Source organism: Podarcis melisellensis, assembly GCF_964234715.1.
Source record: "Podarcis melisellensis genome assembly, chromosome: 2".
NCBI classification, from domain to species: domain Eukaryota; kingdom Metazoa; phylum Chordata; class Lepidosauria; order Squamata; family Lacertidae; genus Podarcis; species Podarcis melisellensis.
In genome coordinates, this window is record NC_138529.1 from 52,167,670 (window position 1) to 52,185,272 (window position 17,603).

Consider the following 17,603-nt stretch of genomic DNA (forward strand, 5'->3'; position numbering starts at 1 on the left):
ATTTACCAGGCCCACCTCACAAGATCAGGTTCCACCAATGTGCACTTTTCAGGTACCACAGAGCCTACAGCTGTCTTCTTCTCTTCCATCACTGTGCTAAAGCAGAACCCTTCTTGTTAGCAGTGAAATAATATGTCAATCAAACAGCAAAATGCACTATATTTTTATGTTGTGGACCACCCTGAGAACTACAAATGAAGGGTGTTATATAAATTTAAATAACAAGAATAATAAAATAACAAGAACAAGAACAAGATGCAACCTCTAATCCTGGAGTGATTGCTTGGAAAATAAAACAAAAGTGGGCACTATACTCTCTGAAACCATCTGATATGAGGCACCTTCATTTGTATAAAATTATCTGAAAAACTAACCCTTCTTCACAATTATGGGCATTCCTCAACTATTTTGGGAAATGCCAAGATTTACTAGAAAGCAAAATAAACTAGGGAATAGTGGATTTTTTATTCTTGAGCTGAATGTCAGAAATTACAAGACATGAGGCTTGTTTTGGACATTTTACCCAACACAATAAAAACTGCCCTTTATTGACAAATTATGGAGATCAAGCAAACTCATTTACATCATTCACTCCCTACAATTGATTCCAAAGTATCACTACAACACATGGTATTATTAAAAAAAAATTGCAGTCATTTTGATTTGATTAAGAAGTAGCTGACTTTCTTCCAGAGTACAAATGTAAAGCATCTGCCTCTTGTAAGAAACAATTAAATTGTGGAATTGCCAATGATATTTATTATTTTTCCCATGATCAGTTTATTTGTTGGAAAGACTTAATGCTGTTATTTTCCATACTGTCTTTGAAAGAAGGATACTGGATTATTGCCAAATGATTTGTTGAATTTTAAGCTTGTTATCATACAACATAATTAATAATCTTATCCTACAATCTTTATCAAATCCTTGATACTTTGAGTGAAGTCTGAATACTATCTCTATTCTCAGATTTTTTTAATATAATTCAAGTACTGAGCTAATCCATGACTTCAAAAGGCTGCTAACCTTTCCTTCCAACCTTGTGAGTAACAAATAGCCGCGTTATTACTTCACTTAGCTATATCCCCCCTATATCAACTTCACACCTTTCAAAGAAATAGGATTGGTTCTATATACTTAAAGGAATTTAATTTCAGCTGAAACCAGAAAAGGATCATGACCACTATTTGATATTCCTACAACTTTTGTCATAATGTGGATTCTCATATTTATGGGAGTAGAAATTTTTAAGAAGAAGCAGAGAAAGGGGTTCCCAGATCACCTTTTTTGCAAGCGAAAGTACGGTCATTTTTGCTGCAAAACAAGCTGTCACCACACAACCCTGTATACGGGTTGCATGGCACATCATCACCACACTTGCGGCATATTTGTTCACAGTTCTCCCCAAATCTTCCAGCGACACAATCTATGAAAGATGTAAAATGTTATATTACAGGGAAATACAGGAATGACTTCCATAAATTGTAGGCTACATCTGTGGGTAAATCCGGCTACAGCTGCATAATAAATGGATTACGAAAAGACAATTTTATTCAAAACCCAATTTTAGGACAGGGGACGTGATGTATAATAATAATAATGTCATTATTGCTACCCTGCCCATCTGACTGGGTTGCCACAGCCACTCTGGGCAGCTTCCAGCATATACAGAAACATAATAAAACATTAAAAACTTCCCTATACAGGGCTGCCTTCGGATGTCTTCTAAAGCTTGTATAGTTATTCATCTCCTTTACATCTGCGTCCACAGGGTAGACGCAACTACCTAGAAGGCCCTCTGCATGGTTCCCTGTAACCTTGCAGTGAAGGAACTGCCAGAAGGTCCTTGGAGCTGAATCTCAGTGTCTGGGCTGAACGGTGGGGGTCGAGATGCTCCTTCAGGTATCCTGGGCCTAGGCCATTTGGGGCTTTAAAGGTAAGCATCAACACTGAATTGTGCTCAGAAACATACTGGGAGCCAAAGTAGGTCTTTCAGGACTGGCATTATATGGTCCCAGCAGCCGCTCCCAGCCACCCGTCTAGCTTCTGCACTCTGGATTAGTTGTAGTTTCTGAGTCACCTTCAAAGGTAACCTCATGTAGAGTGTGTTGCACTAATCCAAGAGGAAGATAATCATGGCATGTACCACTCTGGTGAGACAGTGAGCAGGCAGGTACGGTCTCAGTTGGCGTACCAGATGGAGCTGCCCTGGACACAGAATTAACCTGCGCCTCCATGGACAGCTGTGAGTCCAAAATGACTCCCAGGCTGCATACCTAGTTCTTCAGGAGCACAGTTACTCTATTCAGGACTAGGGAGTCCCCACACCTGCTTGCCCCCTGTATCCCAGAAACAGTCGTTCTCTCTTGTTAGGATTCAACCTCAATCCATTAGCTGCCATCCAACCTCCAACTGCCTGGTGAACACCCAGCCCAAACCCCCTAATGATCTCTCCCAATGGCTTCATGGAGATGTTAAAAAGCATGATTGAATCATCCAAACATGAATATAACATAGAATTTAGTATCTACCAGATACTATAGTGTAGCAATTGATGGCACATATTTGTTATGCCCACATTCATAGTTCTTTGCCTCTTTGTTGTCTTCGCCCACTGCGAGTATTTAGATGGTAAACTCCTTAGAGCTACAAGCCTTCTTTTATTTCTATATTACATATATCTGAAGCATCCCCTCAGTATGTAGAAACCACTGCCTCATTTAGGATGGCCCAGTGTCACTTTCTAATTAATAGGCATGCACCCATCCCAAAATTGTTATTAATAAAAATAATACAGGCAAACCAGTTGCATTTGAGTTAAATTATATAAATTTCAGCCAAGTAAATAATTCTGCACATACTTGTACTGCATACCTGATTTAATCCAGGTTTTCACACTTTTGTCCCTGGTATTGTATATGCTTAGACCAGTGTGTATCATGAAATCTTTCCCTGCTTCTACCACTCCAATACACGTTGACAAGACTAAACAGGCCTGTTTAGCCTCATTTAAAGTAGAATACTTAGGAGCTTTTCCACCAGGAAGGTAAAATGCTCTTCCAATGAATTCGGTAAAGAGATCAACATCTGTTTAAAATAAAAGGAACAGTCAACTTAAATGAAATGTATAAAATATGACTGCTCCTAATTATTGTGCAGATACGTGATGTGCAAGTGCAACCTGCCAGTTCACAAATGGACAAATATACTCTGATTTAAGGGCCCCAAACTAGAGCAACTGTTGCAACAAACAGATAACAATGCATTGTTATGTCTTTTTCACCAAATTATTTTTTTTCTAAAAGATTCCCCTTTTCATTGGTACAAATGTTTGTCTTGTCAAGGACCTGAGCTTTCAGAAGTAGTACACATTTACACACAAATCATTGCAGTGCCAAAATGGCCACACAAGTAATACTGATATTGAATTTAAGGATTGTACTTAGACACTTGAAGAACTACACTGAAAGGTATCTATAAAATCTGTGCTTTTGGACTGCGTTTAGTGGGACCACCTAGAAGTAAAGAAGAAGAATCAGTATATACAGTGGTACCTTGGTTCTCGAATTTAATCCATTCTGGGAGTCTGTTCGACTCCCAAAATGGTTTGAAAACCAAGGTGTGGCTTCTGGTTGGCTGCAGGAACTTCCTGCACTCAATCGGAAACTGCAAAAGCCAAGTCGGACATTCGGCTTCCGAAAAACATTTGCAAACCAGAACACTCACTTCCAAGTTTGTGGTGTTCAGGAGCTGATTGTTCAGGAGCCAAGCCGTTTGACCACCAAGGCACTATTAAATTGATATGTGAGTGTTTTAAATGTGTGGATCTGGCCAGCAGCTTTTTAATGTTTTAATGTATTTTTTTATTAAAATGGTGAGTGTGATCTGTCAAGAGTATATTTTAATGAAGAAAAGTGGGACAGAAATCACAAATAAAATAAATAATAATATGCATACTTGTGAGTCAAATTCACTGAAATCAGGAGGGCTGCATGGCCAGAGAAAGTCAATAGGTTTTAAGAGAGCTTAAGGAGGTATGATACGGGTTGTTATAACTCACTACGTATTGTCATTTCGTGTCCAGTGCTGATCTGGTCAAACAGATTTCACATCTTTTTGAAGCACTATCATCTGTTTGATGAGGTGATACTGATAGCAATATTGACAATGGGGACAAACCACAAGAAATAACACAACTATATCACTTCCAACTCTTGGGGGGGGGGGGAGAGACACATTAGTTTCTAGCCAGAGTCAAGTTGTGCATCTGTTTCTGAGAGGCAAAAACAACTTCTTAATTTACCTTGTCTCTTGCAAATCCATTTTCTGTGAAGAGAACAATCAATCACAGAAAGATATCTCTTGAAAGCAACTCCACAATCAGAAACAGATTGTGTATATCTTCTGTTTTGCCTAACCACCCTGCCAGCAGTTAAGAAGGAGAAAAAATGTACAGGTTCTGATTAATTAAACCGTTCCTTAAAGCTTGCTCTATTTCAACATTACTACAGGAAGTTTTCAAAACCACACACTAATTTTGGGCAACAAACTTGAAATGCATTCTAAAGTTAGCAACCTGAAAAACCATATAAAGATTTAAGGCTGGTTCAATCTGAGTAGTAGCATTCTGCTTATATATATCTCATCAACTAACTGTATGGAAATAAGAAAAAGTAATGGTCAGAAGAGGAAAGAAAACTGTGCAGTATAAGCTAGAATCTAAAAGAGGTTGGCAAGGCAAGACTAGCCAGTAAGCAAAGAGGATCTAGAGGAGACCCCTGTTCCCAGGTAAGGCACAGAAGGATTTTTTGGAAGCCATATCTAGTATAAAGATTGAAGCTATGCGATCCCTGCCTTTCTTGGGCAGGAGGAAGAGACAACCCATTCTTTCAGTGTCTCATCCTCACTTATGCCAGAGAATGACAATCTGCCCTGAAATTGCCATAAATTATCCATTCAGTTTGGACAGTGATATTTTGACTTCAAGTATGAACAAGCCTTTTGCCCATGTGCACAGCTCCTTCACAATGCAAACAATCAAACCTGTAAGTCAAAACATGAAACTGCAACAACTGGCTTTGAACCAAACCAAGATACTAAACCATAGTTTGAATATGGTTTAATATACTATCTTGTGCTAAAGGTGAAAACCATAGTTTATAGGGTCAGATGAAATAGGAAATCATGGTTAATTTGAGATTTTCTAGTTTGACTGCTTGCTCCACAATGAGAAGAAGAAGCTGAATTGACAGTCATTGTGGTTTTAGAGACTTGAAAATCAGCGAGATCCTTACTGAAACAGAAAGAACCTCTGAATACTTTCTTAAAATAAAGAGCATGGTACTAGAATCTGAATATATCACGTGATCATTTTTTTCTGTTGAGAGAATGGACTTTACTAAGGCTCTGAAAACAGTCTTTTCTGCTAATATTGGACTATATTAGAAAACATCTCACCATGAATGAATGAACTTTATTATGGTCACAGACCAGGATTAAAAAAGCATATAGATAAAATAGCAGTTAGGATTTTTTTACCGATAATTGTTAGGGCAAATGAGGACAAGGAAACAGGCATAAAACATCCGAATAAAATACAAGATTAAACACAGGTAGTGGATGGATAAAAAAACCTAATAATTAAAACAGATAAGAGCTAAAAACCAACAAAGACGCGCAGTTAAAACAACTGTAAGAGCATAAGAACTAAAAGACTCGCAGATAAAATAACTATAAGAGGCCGCAGAGTAGAAGCCTCTTAAATAGAGGACACTCACAACGTTAAAAACTGCCGTGCAAATATGGTTAAAACAGACAATTAAAACAATAGTGAGATTAAAACATCTCACCATGCATTTTGAAAGATTGAAGTTGTGTTATCTACCCAAATATATTGATATGACCGCTTGCTGAAGATCAAACCAATCCAGCTGTCATCTCCTGTATACTGTACCCACATCTGTAAGAATAAAGAAGAAATAAATCTGAACTGTTCTTTATGGTGTAGGAGCAGAATACGTTTAATATAAACCAACATTCAGAAAAGTCCTAAAAACTATTTTATAGCAAGAATCCTAAAGCCTTATATCCAAACAACATTTAATCATCCTTTGAATAATCTTTCCAACACATAAAAACCTCCTTTAATAGGTACCGCATGTCTAGTTTAGATAACGGTGGTATATGCTTTTAAATAATAATTTAAGAGAGAAAACTGAAGTAAGCACACGGATTACAAAGCTCCAAATGTCTTCAGATAGCACTACTAACATAGATTCAGTTTCTCTCAGCTGCAAGGAAGCTTTCTAAAGCATTCATAGTCACTCTAAGAGCACTGTATAAGGCTTCTCACCACCACTTTCTATAATAAGTCTAAAATACTTCTATTCTTGTTAGGTAACTAATGCTGCAGTTGTAACAAGAAGTAACAGTGGCTGGCTGGAGATGCTACTGCAACAGAGTCCTTTTGTGCTGGAAAAAGAAAGACCCATGCAACTGGCCTCACTCATGATTGAAGAAGCTACACACACAAATCATAGTTACGTGATATAGTAAAGTGGGGAAGTACCTCCCATGTTGGGTAGGTATCTGAATTGCTTAAATCTCAATGGAGAAACACCTGCAATTTGTATGGCTTCTAAAATGAACAAAAGAAAACAGTCACAGAATTAACCTAATTAAGTCTAAATCACAAACCAGCCCCTATCTAGTGTGAGAAGGATATAAAGCAATTACCCCCCACCCAGCTCATAAATAGTACCTTTTCATGACTGTTTGTAATTTTAACTAGGTCTGTTCCCTTAAATCCTTGGCATGCAATCCTGGCATCGGTCCATGTGGCTGTTTTTGTGTGTTCCACGTAGTAACATGACTTGGAATAATGGTACCACTGGGGCTTCTTTGGGCACGGATTTGTGATAGCTTAAAAACCAATACGGTAAGTTGTAATATAACTTTGAAACCACAAGATACACCTGCATATCTATGTAATTAAATGCATTTCTAGCTGTGAGCAAACCATACTGAATTAAAAAATAAAAAGGGTTAAGTCCAGTCAAGGCAACTATGGGGTTGTGGCACTCATCTCACTTCAGGCCAAGGAAGGGAGCCAGTGTTTGTCCATAGACAGCTTTCCGGGTCATGTGACCAGCATGACTAAACCGCTTCTGGCGCAATGGAACACCGTGACAGAAACCAGAGCACATAGTAATTGTAGTATCTTTGTAGCACTTCAGAGAGCGCTACCTAGTGAGTTTGTGGCTCAGTCACTTAAGTTACTATTACATGCAGCAGTTTCCTGTATAGTTTAATTCTACTTACACAGAAAACTAATGTTGATGTAAATGGTAAAATTTAAAGGAAATATATTAGTAAATGAAACCCAAAATTTCAGTGGTTACTAGAGGAGTTAGAGTGACTTCTACAGAGTGGCTGACATAAATTAAAGGAGGTACTAAAAGAAAGGTAGAGAAAGCCACATAAAATGAGAGAATAAAAAAGGAAAACCTATGTCTAGAAACTGTCATATTTTGTACCTTTTGCATTACACTCTGGATCTGGGGAGTCCAAGGTACACTTGGTAGGGCCAATGGCTACACATTCTCCAGTAATCGGATGGCAAGGTAAGTTATTGGCACACTTTTTGCAAATGAAGTGACAATTTGTACCAAAAAATCCAGGATTGCAAACTAGAATAAAATTTGAGAATTAAAACAGCAAAAGAATAAACTAAAAACCAGATTAATAAGTACATTTCAACATTTGACTTTTACTATGAGCTGTTTCGGGTATTCAGAAACTGAAGATAGGTTGTTGTTGTTGTTGTTATCCCATATTAGATTTGGGAAGAAACATGAAGAGAGCAAAGAATGACTTGCCATCTAGTGAGCAATAAATGTAGGACTTGGGGGCTCACAAGTCAGTTTTCTAGCCACCGTGCTACACTAGAGTTCATTAATTGCGGATTGAATGAAAAATAGCTTATTTGATAGAAAAGTTCAATTTTATCTGAAAGAGGCTATGATTAATTAATTTATTTAATGTATTTCTACCCCATCTTTTGTCCCATAAGAGCAAAATAGTAATTAACGCTTTGATGTTGACATCACCAAAGCTGTAAGCTCTTGGCCCAGCTGGACATATTTACTTTTGGAACCAAACAGTTCCAGAATCATTTAGATTTAAGAAACTAAAACATTACATAAAATTTAATAAGTTATACTATTTTTAGGATCAGAGTACTTTGGATAAGTTGGCAACAATGATAATGCCGTAACAAGAAAGAGACGTACATAGGAGCCAACAGCATGCATCTGCCAGTTAACAACTTTCATAAGATCAGGAAAAAGATAGTTTGGTAGCCACAGCCACATTGTTATACATAAGTGTATAGATAAGTTCCTTTAAGTGACTCACCAGACTTCACATATAAGGTGTCATGTGCATCGACGCTTTTGAATATATTTGTTCCACTAACCATATAATACTGGCCTTGTGATAAAACTATACCAGTACAAGTAGTTTTCTCAAAAATGCAATCCTCTTCAGCATCACTCAAAGTATAGAACATTTTTGGCAATGCGTTTTGTCGTTGTGGTATAATGTGACCTTTGTATTCCTGGAATATATTCATTGCTGTCCAAAGAAAACAATCATAGACCGTGATTTTTACCATCAGTTCAAAGATATAGTATAATGATATAATATAATGATATAAGAAGAGCCTATTGGATCAAGCCAATGGCCAATGGCCAATCTGGTCCAGCATCTGATTCTTACAATGGCCAACCAAATACCTGTGGGAAACTTGTAAGCAGGACTTGAGAGCAACAGAACTGGTTTCCAGAAATTGGTATTCAGAAGTATACTGCTTCCAACCAATTTAGCCTCCATCACAGCTAAGAGTCATTGATAAGACTTTTCCTCCATAGATTAGTCTAATACTGTATTTTTCGCTCCATAGGGCACACTGGACCATAGGGCACACCTAATTTTTAGGGGGGGAAATAAAGGGGGGGAAATTCTTTTCCCCCCTCTCCAAGCCCCAAAGAGCAAAGAAGCCAAGACAGCGAGCGGGATCCATCCTGCTGGCTGTCTTGGCTTCCTCTGTTAGCCGTGTGTAACTTCTCCAGCCGGGAAAGGCTGCGCGCGGCTTTGGCAGAAGCCGTGGGGCTGGGGCTGGGGAAGCCCAAGCTTCCCATTACCCCAGCCCCCAGAACGGGTCCGGGAGCGGCGGCAAGGTTGTGAGCAACCTTCCCTTCGCTCCCAGAGCTTGCTGGCTCCGAAGGCTTGCAGATAGCTACCTGAAGCCCGGGGTGCGCAGCGGGAGTTGGCACTGCGTTCCCCGGGCTTCAGGCTGCTATCCACAAGTCTTCAGAGCCCGGCGGGAACTCCCGCTGTGCTCCGAAGGCTTGCGGATAGCTGCCTGAAGCCTGGAGAGCAAGATGGGTTGGTGCGCACCAGTCGGTGAGCTCCAGGCTTCAGCGAAAGCCTGCATTCGCTCCATAGGACGCACACACATTTCCCCTTCATTTTTGGAGGGGGGAAAGTGCGTCCTATAGGGTGAAAAATACGGTACTTTTTAAAGCCATCCAAACTGTGATCACAGTTTAACTATGCTCTGCCTAGTTCTAGTGCATAATTTTATAAACTTCCATCATGCATTGCCACCTCTTACTCATCTTTTTTCTCTAACCACAACCCCAAAGTCTTGCTATCTACCACAACCCCAAAGTCTTGCTCCTGATTAGTCACTGCCAGATCAGACTCCATGAGCGTATATGTGAAATTCAGATTTTATTTGTCCAACATGTACCACTTTCCTCTTTTTTACATTGAACTGCATTTCCCATTTTCTGCTTCCTCCTACTTAACAAATTTCTGATCCACAAGAGGATATCGCCTCTTACTCTGTGACTGCTGAGCTTACTCAGGTGTCCTTGGGAGGTACAGTGGACGCTCGGGTTGCGAACATGATCCGTACGGGAGGCACGTTCGCAACCCACAGCGCCGCGCATGCGCACGTACAAAGAGTGATTTAGTGCTTCTGCGCATGCGTGAGCACTGAAACACAGAACTAACCCGTTCCAGTACTTCCGGGTTCAGTGCGTTGCGCAACCCAAAAATGCGCAACCTGAAGCATCTGTAACCCGAGGTATGACTGTACCTTGTTGAAAGCTTCTTGAAAGTCCAAGTACACTATGTGTATTATGGAAGATCAAGCTTTCTCAAGGACACCAAGATATCCAGCAAGTATCACACATCTACCACAAAAGGGTTTGTTCTTGAAAACAGTTTGGAAGCTTCAGATGGTACAGACCTCAGTGGTCCAAATGTTGATGAGAGTGAACATGCAAAACATTTTACTATGTTCTTGACTAATCTGCTTACAGATCATTTACTATGATCTTCACTAACCAGTCCTGAATTCCAATTCACTTGTGAATTCAAACTGCTGGTCATTATTTCCTGAATTCCTGCAAAGCACGTTATTTCACTGTACCACCCTCTCCTGGAATTAAGATTCTAAGTTGAAGTCATGCTTTGCATTCCCTCAGCCATAGAAATGAGATGAGGAAGGTGAAGGGAAAAGGCTTATTCATTGGCGGCCCTTACACTGTGGAACACTCTTCTGAGAAAAGCAATTTTCCCCGGCTTTGTTTTACCAGCACGTTTTTCCAAAGATGTTCAGCTGTTGTTATGGCAACATCAAGTAATTTTGTTGCTGATTGCTCAGTGTTGGAAATCCAATACAGTGGTACCTCGGGTTAAGAACTTAATTCGTTCTGGAGGTCCGTTCTTAACCTGAAACTGTTCTTAACCTGAGGTACCACTTTAGCTAATGGGGCCTCCCGGTGCCGCGTGATTTCTGTTCTCATCCTGAAGCAAAGTTCTTAACCCAAGGTACTATTTCTGGGTTAGCAGAGTCTGTATCCTGAAGTGTCTGTAACCTGAAGTGTCTGTAACCTGAAGTACCACTGTACTGATGTTTAAGGTGGGTTTTCTTTCAAGTTTTCAAACTATACAGGAAAAGGCAGTGTGTACTGTACGTAATAGCCTAGCTATTATTATTCATCTTTTAGTAATATCCAAATAAGATTATTGCACCCAGGAGCCACAGAACCATCAACATCTTATTGTATTCCTTACCACCCTTCTCCACAAGGTCCCAGGGCAGGCTACATCATATAAAAACACAATGCAACTGAAACAAAAAAAACCCTTTAACTCCCAAACAATAATTCCACATAACACATTGCAGAGAAGACAACATTAAGCAGTGGGGTGACTCTTTAGAATATTCCTTGCTTTCCCTAGGTGAGAGACAGTACTGAATAGGAAGAATATAAAAGAAGGAAAGGGAGCAAGAAAAAAAAGCTAATACTTACATTCTTCTCTTTCACATATAAAATAAAACTTCTCAGAGCACTTTGCTGATTGCAGTAGTCGCTTACTTTTGAGAATAGTACTGCAGCCATCACGTTTGTCCCCTTCTATATTTAACCTAAAGGGAAAGGCAACATTTTGAACTACAGCTAGGAAGAGAAAAATATTCATACTAATTTTTATAACATAATCTGTTATATCACACACCACTGTGCAGAATTTGGGAGGGTTATTTTGAGAGCACTGCTGCATTAGAAATAATAATAATAAATAAGGCAGGTGGCCTCTGAAAAAAGAATGTTGCAGTGTAGAATATGCCTGTTCAGGGTTCTACCAAGTTAGCCATGTTCATTATGCTCCATTCCATTTCCCTACACAGTTTTCTAGTTGTCATCTTCCTCCATCCCTCAACATTCTCAGTTTTCACATGGCTGTTTTGGAGCTCCCACCCTTTAGGTTTTCTCCCAAAGATAGATAGATTTTACTTCCGACAATCTTGAGCAATCTATTATTATTGCAGACTCACTCACAGGGACTCCCAGCTCCAGGGAGCAAGGCCTAAGCCAAGAAGGTGAACTGGACAGGACAGTCTGAGATTTAAAAAATTGGCCACAACTTTATTTATTCCAGATGTAGGTTGGATTTGGGTTAGTTATTGGATGTATGTCCCTCACAACTCTTGTAATGGAGGGCTGTTGCATTAGGGGTCAAGCTGAGCATTAACAGGTCCTCCACAAGCCGCAGGTCTACAGGGATTACATTCCCAAAATGCTGAAGAAAGCTCTATGGCCCATATGCCAAATGCCTTGACTTTTGGACAGAGATTTCCTACTCGACCCCTGTCATGCACAGTTCTGAGGTAGGGGTGATTCACCACTTACCCCCCCCCCACACACACATGTTGCTAGACTAGTAGCCACAGCAGACCCTGGGGACAGACACAGACAACTTTTATCAAGTCTCAAGCCCGCCTCACTTTGCCTGACCAGATTGGCCAGGATTCAAGTAAACAGATGTTGGGAAAGCCTGCCACTCCCCAGTGGCCGGCTTAGGAGTTTCCCAATGGCCAACCACCTAACCCAGATGTTGCTCTTGAGGGTAAGCATTTGGAGTGACGGGTTGCAACAGCTGCCCAGCCTGTGACTGGGTAAGCAGCCATTATCATTATCATCATTATAATATTTAATTATATCCCACCTCAGAAACAGCTAAAAGCATGGAAAAAGCAGTCATTTAAAACATTTAAACATCAATAGAATATGAATGTTTAAATACTAATATTGAAATAATATATATCTGAATGATTTATTAAAACATACAGATCATTATAATAGAAGCATCAAGCACCAGCTTTTTTCTTAATAACAGTCAGTTCCCAAAAGCCTGTTGAAACAAGAAAGTCTTTGCCTGCCAGCAGAAGGAGAACAAATTGGGAGTCAGTCTAAGTTCTCCAGGAATGGAGTTCCAAAGTCTGGATACAGCCACTGAGAAGGCCCTGCATGCTCCTTGTGCATGGATGGTGCTGTTCTGGCTACATAAGGATAGGCACTTGGAGAATGAGTTTGCTATTAGCATAATGGACTACTTCTTACAACACCTAAGACAGTAACAAGTGTTCCTTCCTTCAAGCACCAGAGAAAGCTCAAACCCACTTGAGTACATCTTATATCCAAGGAGAAAGTGACCTGTTCTTCCGCTTCATGTTACCAAGCTGATCATACCTGGCTCAATCGCTAGCAGAATCCAGGAGTGGTCTGTTTTTGTACCTCGCCCAACATAAAAGTTTCATCACCCCAAGCCTTTTCTGCCCCCCCCCATCTCAAACTACTGCGCATGATTGGGGATGGCAGGGGTGTGCTTCCCTCCTTTCCGGCTTGCTCAGGCACGGTGTTAAGGCTCTCTCTAGCATCCTCTGGTCCTTGCACCTCTTCTCCACTGGAGGTTGGGCTTTCCTCCTCGCTGGAAGAGGAACTGCTTCGCAAGATTTTTGGAGGCTCCCTGTAACACAATTCCCCCTCTATCTCTCGCCTCTGAGCTGATGGCAGTTCCCTGACATTATCCATACACTGAAAACTGTTCAGTAGGTATTTCAGGGCCATAAATAAAAAGTACCTCCAGTCCCATTCATAAAAGGCAGAAAAATGTAAACATCTTACCAATTTATATTAGTGTTCACATTTGTTCCATCTCCCCATTGCCAACGAGACGTCTCTGAATGCCATTTCATTCCTACCCACATTTGTTGATTTATCATTGCTTTCACCCATGTCTGGAGCAGAACACAACAAAGACATAATTAGCATCGTTATGATCTGGTGGTGTGATCTCAATATACTCCATAGGTGAAACTGCATACACATCAGGGGATAAGTATAGCTCAATTCTCCCTTTGAACAAAAACAAAAGGGTTGATAGCACCTCCTCTCTATCTCTCCACCTAGGTATCAGGCACAATACTTGAAATAAGAGGACTGGTACATATCTCACATGAAGCCATTTGCCTGTTCTCTTCCTCCCCAGTACCTCACCCAACAAGTGACTTCTGACTACAGCAAAAGTATGGGAAGGAAGGGAAGAAGGCTTTATATTTTTGTTAACACTCCTCCCTCACAGTACAAACAAAATCTCTCCCTTAAAATAAATGTTGAAGTGCCATTTGCAAAAAGGTAGATTTTTAAAGTGCCCACTGAATTTTCTTTAAGCAAGTAAATGTTATTTACCACCTTCAGCACTCTTGAATTGAAAGGTGACCAACATTTTATAGGGTTTTTCTTTTCTTTTTAAGATTCTAACCTTTTCCTCAAGGCTTTGTATCTCAAGTAGATTTGTGTCTTTAAAACGTCTGCATAGCTCCTGTGCTTCACTCCATGCCACTTTTCTTTTTTCGTCTATCAAGTAGCATTTTCCTCCCCAGTACCACCAGCCATCACCAAGGGGGCATCTTAAACTGTACAAGCCTGACACACCATTAAAAGAGAAAACAAATGCAAAAACTATTATGATTTCCCATGTTTTGTTGCTTTTCATAGTCTAACATTCCTTTGTATCTTTTGCCAAGTGAGTATTTTCAGAGTGGGTAGAGAGTTGTTCATTATATAAAGCAGAATCTTCCCATTAACTTCTGATAACTGTCAGTGATAAGCTTACTCTGTACAAGTGATGGTTTGCAAATCAGGACCCATCCTCAGGGGCACATTCTCCCTTTCCCTTCATCCATGCATCAGGATCTATTGTTTTATCCTGTTGTTTTAATTACATTATTTTTCAGATGCTGCTTTTGTATGCTTTTATGTCTTCAATTATAAACTACATTTGGCAAAGCTTTGTTTTCAAAACTCTTAAATGAATAAATAAATAAATAAATAAATAAATAGGGGTTTTTAAAAGAAAGAAAGAAAGAAAGAAAGAAAGAAAGAAAGAAAGAAAGAAAGAAAGAAAGAAAGCCCACTTACCGAAAGGGCATGTACCTACACCCTGAGGTGCAACACAAACAATGGGACCTTCACATGTTCCTGTAACAGGGTGGCATGGTTTGTCCCAATGACATGGCCGGCATTCAGCTTCACACTCTGGCCCATAGTATCCATAGTCACATGCTTAAAATAAAATAAAATAAAAGTAATATAGCAGTATGGAATGTTCAAACTGTTTCACATACATTATCTTGTAACCTTTACAACAGCCCTGCTAGGTAGGTCAGTGTTATTATTTCCATACCTGAAGTTGGAAGAAAAGATTGGCTAAGATTAGAGCCTAGTTGGGACTCAGCTATACAGCTGAAAATAAAATGTTTTAAGTGTGTTTTATATGCAATATACAATATGACACTAGATGGCAATGGTGAGCCTTATGGAAAATTCATTGTATTTTTTAAAAACTTTTTTTTAAAAGCATTTTCAGAATGTTTTTTATATGTGTGTAGATTCCACCTCAGTTGGGAATTCCTGAGTCATAAGCTCAGCTATCCCCAACAATTAAATACTCATGCTGAAAGACATGCACCAGGTGGGATACGGGCAGGCAAAAAGTGGTTAAGCTACCATAACCACACTCACCCAGTTTTTGTCAGTGTTTTCCCTGAGCTTGATACTGCCAAAAAGCCAGTTCTGTTAATTTCAAGCAGAAGCAGCTGTGCATACCACTGATTGGCTAAGGGCTTAGGCTAATATACTCCCATATCTACATTCTCGGCAAATCAACTTAAAAATATTTTTTTACAAACTTTAACACACATGCAGAGTGAGGGAGAAGATACAATAGGTAGATTTGTTAGGGCATCATGTAGTCACAGGGTTGGGTTACAGCTCCATTCCTGTTGATGACGGCAAGAGCAAAACGCTCTTTGGGAAGTGAGTGGCTCCCATTTAGTTTTGCAGAGCCACTAAATTTGAAAAGTCATTGGAGTATCACCAAGGATAAGAAACAACAAGAAATAAAGAGCCCATTTTCCACATAACCATAAGTAGTACTACTTAACTACTACTAACATACCATATTTTTCGCTCTATAAGATGCACCAGACCACAGGACGCACCTAGATGTTGGAGGAGGAAAACAAGAAAAATAATATTCTGAATCTCAGAAGCCAGAACAGCAAGAGGGATTGCTGCACAGTGTAAGCAGCAATCCCTCTTGCTGTCCTGGCTTCTGGGATAGCTGCGCAGCCTGCATGCACTCCATAAGATGCACACACATTTCCCCTTACTTTTTAGGAGGGGAAAAGTGAGTCTTATAGAGCAAAAAATATGGTATATAGTGATGGAACGACAAAGCTAGAACCATAACAGAAAAGAAAAAGCATAGAAAAAAGCAGTGTTTACTGTCTGGAAAACAAAACTCCAAGGTGGCTTTCACCTCTGGAAGCCAAGGCCCGAAAAAGACCCAATATGGAGGCCAAATGGCCAAAGTATTGGGAAATACTAGAAAAAGATGGCGACAATTGGAAATTGCAGAGTTTGGAAAAAATAAAGGATAAAGTGCGAGACTGGTTACATTACGCTCAGATTAAAGAAGTCTTCAAAAATGATAAAAAGTTAGGGTTCCAGGTGGAGAAATCGAAGTTGGAAACAGAACTGTTAGAACCTAAGACTAAGGTACTTTCGAGAATGTATAACTTGCTGTTGAAATGGAATACACAAGACGAAATGGTTAAATCGGTTATGATAAAGTGGGCACAGGATATTGGGCATAACATTATGTTTGAGGACTGGGAAAGGTTATGGACCACTGGGCTGAACTTCACTGCATGTAATGCTCTGAAGGAAAATGTAATGAAAATGATATATAGATGGTACATGACCCCAGTTAAACTTGCCAAAATATACCATTTGTCTGATAATAAATGTTGGAAATGTAAAGAAGGTGAAGGAACATTCTTTCACCTCTGGTGGACTTGCCCTAAAGTGAGGGCCTTCTGGGAAATGATATATAATGAGTTGAAAAAGGTATTTAAGTATACCTTTACCAAGAAACCAGAGGCCTTCCTTCTGGGTATTGTCGGCCAGAAGGTGTTAAAGAAGGATCGAACATTTTTTATGTATGCAACAACGGCAGCAAGGATACTTATCGCTAAGAACTGGAAAACCCAAGATCTACCCACACTGGAAGAGTGGCAGATGCAGCTGATGGACTACATGCAACTGGCCGAGATGACTGGCAGAATCCGAGACCTGGGAGAAGAGAGGGTTGAAGAAGATTGGAAGAAATTTAAGACTTATTTACAAAAATATTGTGATTTGGCTGAATGTTAAGAAGGATGCTAGATCATAAATAATTGCCCACCACTAAATTAGATCTGAATTTGACGATAAGTGAGATTAAGGAAAATATAAACCTTTTGGAGAAATGCTAGATGTATTTAAATGAGTGGATATAAGATTGTAAACAAGATGATAATTTACATGAAAAAACTTTTTAACGATGTAAGTGGGAGCGGGAGACGTGAGGGAGTTCAAAGAAGTGATGAAATTATGTTATATAAGTAAAGTTGTTTATTACTTATGCATTTGTACTTAAAAATTTTTTTTAATAAATATTTATAAAAAAGAGAAAAGAATCAGTTGCAGTCCCTATTAGGGAGAGGCCCCAGGGACAAAACTCTCTTCGGGTAAGTACCAATTGTACTATTTATAGTGGGCATCAAGTGGTCACTGGGTTGGGACATCTCACAGCTTTCCCCATTAGGGTAGGTATCAACAGCAACAGATTAGAGCAGGCAT

At 39.6% G+C, this 17,603-nt stretch overlaps 1 protein-coding gene across 8 annotated transcripts in view; it reads right to left on the reverse strand.

Moving 5' to 3' along the window:
• LOC309363707 (uncharacterized protein) overlaps nucleotides 1-17,603 on the reverse strand; it is an 80,468-nt gene that overhangs the window by 20,478 nt on the left and 42,387 nt on the right. For all 8 annotated transcript variants that reach the window (XR_014165546.1, XM_081900095.1, XM_081900092.1 and 5 more), the window contains 11 exons: nucleotides 14,838-14,981; nucleotides 14,179-14,342; nucleotides 13,542-13,654; nucleotides 11,388-11,503; nucleotides 8,416-8,634; nucleotides 7,536-7,688; nucleotides 6,761-6,921; nucleotides 5,850-5,959; nucleotides 4,304-4,422; nucleotides 2,875-3,087; nucleotides 1,283-1,426 (listed from right to left, as the gene is read on the reverse strand). Coding sequence is in view for 7 of the 8 variants with exons in the window: in XM_081900095.1 (XP_081756221.1) it covers nucleotides 1,283-1,426; nucleotides 2,875-3,087; nucleotides 4,304-4,422; nucleotides 5,850-5,959; nucleotides 6,761-6,921; nucleotides 7,536-7,688; nucleotides 8,416-8,634; nucleotides 11,388-11,503; nucleotides 13,542-13,654; nucleotides 14,179-14,342; nucleotides 14,838-14,981 (1,656 nt within the window). In the remaining variant the exon portion in view is untranslated. The remainder of the gene's footprint in view (nucleotides 1-1,282; nucleotides 1,427-2,874; nucleotides 3,088-4,303; nucleotides 4,423-5,849; nucleotides 5,960-6,760; nucleotides 6,922-7,535; nucleotides 7,689-8,415; nucleotides 8,635-11,387; nucleotides 11,504-13,541; nucleotides 13,655-14,178; nucleotides 14,343-14,837; nucleotides 14,982-17,603) is intronic.